The sequence below is a fragment of the Vitis riparia genome, chromosome 13 (assembly GCF_004353265.1).
Source record: "Vitis riparia cultivar Riparia Gloire de Montpellier isolate 1030 chromosome 13, EGFV_Vit.rip_1.0, whole genome shotgun sequence".
In the NCBI taxonomy this organism is placed as follows: domain Eukaryota; kingdom Viridiplantae; phylum Streptophyta; class Magnoliopsida; order Vitales; family Vitaceae; genus Vitis; species Vitis riparia.
Genome location: NC_048443.1, coordinates 19,476,329 through 19,484,888, shown reverse-complemented (window position 1 = coordinate 19,484,888; position 8,560 = coordinate 19,476,329). Strand labels below are relative to the sequence as shown.

Sequence of the window (8,560 nt, the reverse complement as noted above, 5' to 3'; positions counted from 1 at the left end):
GCAGCAACAGTAGGGAAGCAGGAATGCAACAAGACAAACCAGAGGAGGTTGTTCTGTATGGGTACATGGGAATTGCAGAGGACTTGGACAAACTTGATTTTGACACCAAGAGAAGGTGTTTGATTCAAAGCAAGCAGGAGATCCAGGAGCTTGCAGATGCCCCTGTTAAACCTGATTAGAGGTAACTGTTCAGATCCGTAAATTAAAGATAGAATAATCTTCTCTCCAAACCTATATCAGTTATGTAAACAGAGCGGTTGAGCGGTTGAACTGCACAATTCATCGAGATTTACCCTATGTTGCTTCGATTCCTCACTCCCTCCCAAATCAACTACTCCTTTTCTTGGCACAACTCCGTTGGTCAAAACCGTTAATATTCAACCTACCATTCATTGACCAACTCCTCCTTTCATTGGCACAACTCCAATGGTCAAACTATTAATATTCAACCTACCATTCATTAAGGGTCTCGAGTAGAATGTGGCCCATCCGAAGGTCTCCTTTCACAAAATCTTATTTTATGTTTTTTTCTAAAGGAAGGAATGGGATTTCAACTAGAAGATGGGCCCCTATATCAGTACTGACATTACCCATTTGACAAAAAGAAAAGGGATATCATCTCTAGGTACCCAAGAATTTTACAAATTACAAAGAAACAATCATTTTCTGAGACTTTCCTTTACCTCCTTTGGAAGTTAAGGAACTTAATGCCATAGGCAAAGACAAACAAGAAGAGGAGGACCCAACCAATATGAGCCAAGGCAACCGCTCTCAGGAAATCATATTCAAAGCCTAAAGCCTCCTTAAGATACTGCTTCACTGACATGTCATCTGCTCCAGGTACTTGAACCGGATCCTCCTTGTCACCCACCTGAGATGTCACCAGTCCATAGATGGTCCAAGCAACAGGGGAAGCCCAGTAGTACCACCTCCACCATATTGGTATTTGCTGTAGGTGTACAGTTTGTTAGAATTCAGTATTTCTTCTACAAAAACAAACTCAAATTCTTTGTAGGTATACGCACCATCCTAGGGATGAGAAAACCAGAGAAGAGATTCCAAAAGCTTAGGAAGAAGGACATAAGAATGGCAGCAATTTGATGGTTGGGAGTGAGCGCTACAATCATCATTCCATACAATGTGAAGTAAATAAAGCACATGAGTAGGTAGTAGTAGAACCATAAGAACTTGTCCACTCGCCAGTAGAATCCCATCATAGAGTAGAGGAGAAGAGTGTAAACAAAAGTTTGGATTGTGATGTAAATTGCCTCTATGGCCACCTGCAGGGCATCCAAATACAAGATTAGTTTAAAATTAAGCTCTACTAGAAATGTGTGTCTGTTTCTCATCTGTTTTCTCAAAAGGCAACCTGGGCAAATGCATAAGGCAAAGCTGAATACATCCCAGCTGCCCTTTCGCGGTAGAAGACTGTTCTCTCAATTGCCACAATAGGCTGCACTGAAGCAGCGTTGGTGGCTCCAAGGAAGAAGACAGCTGCAAACATAGCTCCCAGCAGATTTATTAGGTCTTGTTCTTTGTCTCTGCATACAGTAGTTGGGGTGTTGGTTCACATTTTTTCTTAATTATTAATGGAGGAACACCAAAATAATAAATTTGCAATACTTACGTCTTCTCTCCTTCGTTCCAGAAAATTAATCCAAATAGAACACCAATAATTATGGTCAAGAAGAACCGGAGAGCATTATAGGAAGGATTCCTCCAATAAGACCAGTGCTGTTTCCAGAAGCAAGCCTTGCATTGAGTAATAAAGCTTTGAGAGTATTTGGTGGGGAAATGAAGGTCTTTGGATCCTGGTGATGGTATGCTCAGCTCTTTGATGAGTTCCTGATTCCTCCTGCAAGAAAGGGGGGAGTGTAATAAGTCATTGGAAAAAGAATTGAGGCAGAAAGATGGAGTTCCAAGGAATCATAATCCACTTACTGATAGAGTTCAGATTTAGCATAAATTTCCGCCAAATCCACACCAAGTTGAGCCTCAACTGCAGCAGAGCTGACTTCCATCATCCATGTAGCAGGATTTTGACCATCTCTGATTTTAGGAATTCCCCGGACAGCCTGCAGCAAGTTATGGATTTGATCATGACACACTCCTTATAAGTATAGCAATGGAGATGGAGCAAGTTCACAGAAGATGAATAATGCTTACTTCAAAGTACTCTACAAGCTTGTGAGAATTGCGACCAAGAGGTCCAGCATAAATGATTTGTCCTCCTCTCTTCATCAGCAGTAGCTGCAGGCAAAAATGATGTTGGGTTGAAGAAAGGACTGGTGACTCCATGATAATCATACCACTAAGAAGTATTAGATACAAAACCATGAAACTAAGAAATACCTCATCAAAAGCTTCAAAGATGTCTATGCTTGGCTGGTGAATGGTGCAGACAACAGTCCGCCCTGTATCCACCGTGTTTCTAACTGTACGCATAACAACTGCAGCTGCTCTAGCATCAAGGCCTGTCGTTGGTTCATCCATGAAGATGATGGAGGGGTTAGCAACTAATTCTACAGCTACTGTCAGCCTCTTCCTCTGTTCTGTTGAAAGCCCATCTATTCCCGGAAGGCCAACCAAAGCATTCCTCAGGGGGTGAAGCTCAACCAAATCTATTACTTCCTCAACAAACACCTATAACACAGAAGGAACAAAAAAAAACAACTGATGAATATAGCTTGTAAGAGGGTGAACTAAAAGAAAAATCGTTCATTTGACAAGAGGACATGCCTGCCTTGTTTCCTTTTTGACATCCGGAGCAAGGCGCAGCCAGGCAGAGTAAACAAGAGATTCATAAACAGTTACATTTGGAGAATGTATATCAGTCTGCTCACAGTAACCACTAATACGAGCAAAAGTTGCTTGGTTTTTGGGGTAACCAGAAATGCTGATACTTCCTTCAATGTACCCACTAGTTTTCCTTCCTGCTAACACATCCATCAAAGTGGTCTTTCCAGCACCACTAACACCAACTAATGCCATTAAAATACCTGGCCTGAAAGCACCGCTAGCATCCCGCAGCAGTTGGAGATGATCCGCTTCAATTCCTTGGCTCTTCATTCCCTGTGATTGAATCCATAAAAAAGTTTCAAAGCTCTAGATCAAGATCATATCCTAACCTATATATTAGTCTCACTTGTGTGTCTGAGTACTCAAAACAAGTTACTTACAGCAGGCATATCAACATAGTAATTCACATGCTCAAATGCAAGCGATAAGGGCTGGAAGGGCAACACCATTCCCCTTTTAGTAGGTGCATGATTTGCATCTTTGCCAACTGCTTTGGTGTTTTCTCTAGTGTTCCTTACTTCCATATCAATACCTGTTACCATAGACCTAATATCAGCTACCAGATAAAGAAAATCTGATGTTCATGTTATTTGTAATGTCTAGTATCACTAGCCTCTTCAAGAAGTGATCAACAAGAATTTTGTGAGGGTCAGGTAAAAAGCTGGTGTCTCCTAGAGAAGGAGAACCAATAGCAAGAAGCAAGTATTATGCAATATTATTTCCCAAGAGCAAGTTCAGAAATTGTAGCAACATAATAGTTGATGAAACATTGTTAATAGCAACATCTTTTCCTCTCTGCAAAGGAAAATTTGCAGCATGTTTCAGAAGAAATAGATCTCGAAACTTATCCTTTTTGTCCTAACGTTTTGAAATCTCTCTTAATATCCACCACTTTGTTAGGCTTGAGTTTTAGGCTATCATGCTACTGGTTTTCAGCATTGATAAACTACTCAGTTTATTGAAAATGAACACCGTAAGGTGGCGATCAGAGGGGAGTTGATTCAAAGGAAAAACTAGATATTGAATGATTGTTGAATGGAACCTGTATATGGACCTAATGCTTGGTTAATAAAATATATAGAAACGCTAGAAGACAAACAAACAACCAAAAACCAGAGGAGATCAAAGTAGGTAAAATCTTGAACCTTCAGACATTGGGGCAGTAGATGCTGAATTTCTTTCTGGGGTGGTCAGATCATGCTGTTTGTTAGAGTAAAACTGCTTCTCACTCTTTTCTTCATTATCCTCATCAATAATGACAGATTTTGAGTCTCCCAGAGCTGCATTTGAGTTTCAGAAAATTGTCAAAACTAGAATCTTATTTAAATAATACCTAGTTCTGACTGATGGATGATAATTCCATGACCAAAACCTTTGGAGGGAAGGAAAAAGGAAAATGAAGGTTAGTATAAGCAATAACTTACGGTCCAAATATGTCAGAGCTGCAATGAAACAGATATTGAAGAGCAGAGAAAACCCCAGGAGTGCACCAACAGAAATCCAATACCAATAGCTATCCACAAACATGCCTCTTGCCTTGAGAAGAGCTTTTCCAACTGTGGGTTCTGGAATTCTTGTATAGATGTTGGGCTGTGCCAAAAACCGAGTAGTGTATACAAAGACAGACCAAGTAATGAAGGCAGAAATGCCCAAGCTAAAACAAAGTGAGAACAACCATTCAAAAGCTCCTAGGAAACCTTACCGCGCTCCATCTGTCATCAAGAAATTCATTGATGACAAGGGCATTTTGCCCATACATCATTGGAGAAGCATAATATCCCCATATCATCCATGGTTTAATATCATCTAAGGAAGAAGGAGAAACAAATGGTTTATTACATTATCAATCATATAATACAATCACATAAAGAGTGCCCCTCTCCCTTTCCATTTGAAATAAGTCATCAGTGTTGCAAAAACAATCAGCTCACTGCATAGCAAAAAGACACAAAATACTGACCTTTGGACACAACGAATCCACCCAGAACAGAAACCAATAGCAATGTAAAGGTGGCAAGAGTGTTGGCCACAATCAGTGTTCTTCCAAGTGCTGCAATGAAGCGGAAAAGAGATAGGGCCATCTGATGCACGACAAAGAATGCCAGTAATTGACGGAAAAACCTGAGCATTATTCCAAGTCTTGGGTTGTCATAGTTCCATTTGTGAAAGCTAAAACACAAGTAAGGAAGAATGGAGGTCCATTCACATACCTACTAGCAGCAGGGGCATACCCAATAGTGTAATACGTGAGAATGATCCATATGCATGACTCCATCAGTGACAAGGGGATCCTAAGGACCCAAATTGGTAGTGCAAAAGCCCATGCCGGGTAAAACAAGAAATCCCTCTGCTTAAAAAACACTGGGAGCCTGAAAATAGTCAATGCAAGTTCTGCCAGTCCGTTAAACATTACATTTATGAGACTATAAAACAGAGCCCCATAGAATTTTACTCCATCTTGCAGTTGGCCATGCTTCATTTCTGTTCTGAAGAACACTGTCATGGCAATTACTGACATGATCGTAATCTGGGTAGTCTTGAATATGTATATAAAAGAGTTGCGCTTCATTAATAGCCACTCCCTAGCAAAGCATGCCTTGAAGAGTTCCCAGTTGGAGATTCCATACTTTTCTGTCACCAATGCTGCAGGATGGGTTCTGCTCCTATCGTAAGGGATTCCAAGGTCGTCTGAAAGCTTCTGGCCAATGTGGAAAGAGTTGAAGTGTTGCACAAACTCGGGCACCGAGATATATCTGTAAGGTTCATTCTTTCTGAACCAGTATTGTTCTTGGTCCTTTCTGGAAGTCACCTCTTGCAAGAAGTCTGCAACTCCTTTTCTTTCCGGGCATTTGAAGCCTATGCTTTCAAAGAATTCAAGGATGTTTTCACGGGGACCTTGGTACACAATTTGGCCCTCACATAGTAAGATAATGGCATCAAAAAGATCATAAGTTTCAGGTGCAGGTTGGAGAAGAGAGATTATCATGGTTACTTCCATGATATGAACCATCTGCCTCATAAACTTGACAATCTGAAAAGTGGTGGAACTGTCCAGACCAGTTGATATTTCATCCATGAAAAGAGCCTTTGCTGGTCCAACCAACATTTCTCCTGCATTCAGTTTCATCAGTCAAATTAGGCTGTTGTCAAATATTAAAAATCTTAAGAACAAGGACTCCTCAGAAAGCAGACAATTCATAATTGATCAGTAGCTCAATTCAAATTGAAGGCAAATGCTTTACCACTAAGTTGAAAGAAACAATTGATATAGGACATAATCAATGGAAATGGGGCACATACCGGTAGTAACACGCTTCTTTTCTCCACCAGAAATGCCCCTTCTCATATCATCTCCCACCATAATGTCAGCGCAGATATCTAATCCCAGTATCTGTTACACAGACAATGTCAAAGAACGCAAAGCTTGGGAATGTAACTAATAGGCCAGGCACCAAATGGAAATGGAGGTGCAAACCTTGAGCACATAATCTGTAACCAAACTAGTTTCTTGGCCTGCCATTGCTGTTGCTTTCATGAATGCATCTATCTCAGGATCTGGCTTAATTCCAGCTTCTTTTTCTCGTCTTGACAATTCAGCTAGTAGTTCATATCTGGTTCCAACTCCCAAACATCGTCCTGAGAAGTCCAACGTTTCCCTAACTGTCATCTCACCATGGTGCAGATCATGCTGGCTAATGTAAGCACATGTTCTCTGAGGAACAAACTCTGATAATTCATGACCACAGTATGTGATTTTTCCTTCCATCTGTCCATAAACACCGCACACAACAGAGCAATGAGTTCAGGAATCGGGGACTACCACCATCACTAAATAATTCATAATTCAAGAACAGTCTGAGGACATGGGATGAAACTTGGGAAGGAAATAACAATGACACAGTGAAGGATCGAATTGGATAAAAATATTTGTCAGAATGTAAGTTGGGGGTGTGGGGACAACATACCCTTAGACCTTTGTCCATCTTCCCAGCAAGCGCCTGCAGCAGGGTAGTTTTCCCTGAGGCTGGAGGTCCCAGAAGCAGAGTCATTCTGCAAAACACAAAAGCAAATCAAGAAACCAGCAAAGAAAGGAAGTGCACTTAATGGGAAAAATTTTTGTTATCCTATTAAATTTTCCCAGAATATGCGTCAATCAAATTATCTAAAGACATCATTCAGGAGATTTGTGTTAAGGGCAACATGTTTGATTGAATGGTACCTCCAAAATTGGAATACATTTACCTTGATGGTTTCACGATCCCACTCACATCTTTTAGTATCTTGACTACCCTTTTCTTAGATGGGGAAAGCCTAATCAGTCCAAGTATTCCCTGTTCACGAGAACAAATAAACACAATCATACTTCATTCATCTCTACAAATTCCAACAGTCTACTGAATTGAAGCAAACATCTCCCAAAAACATTGTCAGGAGATTGAATTCATTCATCATAATTTGCTGAAAGGGAAAATCAAGAATCACCATGCAAAAGGGAAGAAGAAAAACAAAGGGACAAACAGAACAAACTACCTCTATGAAGTTCATGGTAGAATTGAGCAGAGTAGGAAGTGCCCTGGTTCCAACATATGCGTCTCCTTCCACTGATAAATGCTCAAACCGGACTTCGATTTTTGGTATCTCAACCCCAACCCTGTTGAGCAAACAGATGTTACGTTTCATAAAACTTTTCTGGTAACAAATTCAACCGGGGCAAAGCCAAAAGCAAAAAAACACATGACCAACAGGGTGAACTTCATGGGAAGAAAGAGAGAAGAGTGACCTATCAGTCCTTTCCCTGAGCCTGAGAAGGAACTTCTCATTATCTTCTTCTACAACCTTAAGTATACTCTCTATGAGATGCTTCCTCTCCTGCATACCAAGATTGGTGAAGTCAACTTCTTCATGGACAACCTTCCCATCATCCAAAACTTGCTTAAGCATCCCCTTCCTCAACCGCTCAAAGGTTGGAAGCCTTTCAATGGCCGCCCACTTCAACTCTTCCTCATCATCCTCTCTCCTACTCTGAAAAACATCACCATGTGCTGACACCACCTCACGAATACTCGCAGAAGCCCAACTTCGCCTACTTCCAGACCCTAAACTTTTACGCCTGCTGCTCATGGACCTTGCTAGATCATCCCCAGCCAATGCTGCAGCCATTGTCACCCACCAAAACTCCTCAGAATAAAGACTCCAAGCCCCCCTTTATAATAAGTCTGGAAAGCTGAAATTCAACCGATGAGATCAACATGCTAGAGAAGGTGGGGATTGTAGGGACCACCCCCAAACGCACACGTGGCAACCCCGCAGAGCATTCCTCCATGGGACACGTGGCACTTCAACTCTCTGTCCGGATTCCCTCAGGGCGGATTCCCTAAGGGGGCATGCGACATTCTTAAACTCGTCATCCGGATGACCCCACTCTCTTATCCGGACGTCTTGTTCGGACCCAGTGCTAGCGTCTTAACTAAAAGCTTTGGCCGTGAAACGCGGGTCATAATTGTCTATACTACTAAAAGCATGCTCGACAGGACTCTCCTGAGTCACTTCAGGCAACCTGTCACAGCCTACACTCCGTCGCCTGCAGAACGAAAAGACGGGGATGACGGCAAGTCATCCCTCCCATAATTTCTGACAGCCGCCTGCAAGGCAATGATGCTCTGCCACCACCTTAGCACCATCGTGACAAGCAAAAAAGTCTTCCCACCATTAAGGGGGACAAAGCTCCTCACACTATAAAAGACCCTCACACAATGAAAGA

General features: G+C 41.6%; 1 protein-coding gene across 1 annotated transcript; it reads right to left on the bottom strand.

The window, feature by feature from the left end:
• Positions 1–593: 593 nt before the first annotated feature.
• LOC117927546 (pleiotropic drug resistance protein 2-like) lies at positions 594–7,965 on the bottom strand. Its single transcript, XM_034847092.1, has 20 exons — positions 7,580–7,965; positions 7,330–7,450; positions 7,042–7,130; positions 6,765–6,849; positions 6,275–6,565; positions 6,100–6,190; positions 5,010–5,910; positions 4,760–4,920; positions 4,502–4,605; positions 4,224–4,389; positions 3,945–4,079; positions 3,180–3,331; positions 2,740–3,072; positions 2,353–2,643; positions 2,167–2,250; positions 1,942–2,075; positions 1,628–1,855; positions 1,370–1,541; positions 1,026–1,280; positions 594–949 (listed from the first exon to the last, which is right to left on the bottom strand). Exons 1-20 carry the CDS (start codon positions 7,957–7,959, stop codon positions 680–682), a joined length of 4,443 nt encoding a protein of 1,480 aa, XP_034702983.1. The 5' UTR covers positions 7,960–7,965; the 3' UTR covers positions 594–679.
• Between the last annotated feature and the right edge of the window lie 595 nt (positions 7,966–8,560).

Bases quoted from the DNA above. Each gene is read 5' to 3' on its own strand.
- LOC117927546 (XM_034847092.1), bottom strand. From the start codon at position 7,959: ATGGCTGCAGCATTGGCTGGGGATGATCTAGCAAGGTCCATGAGCAGC. The intron at 4,080-4,223 runs GTAAGTTATTGC...ACTCAAATGCAG, and splicing joins AGCTCTGACATATTTGGACC to CTCTGGGAGACTCAAAATCT. The intron at 1,542-1,627 runs GTAAGTATTGCA...TACTGTATGCAG, and splicing joins TGGAACGAAGGAGAGAAGAC to AGACAAAGAACAAGACCTAA.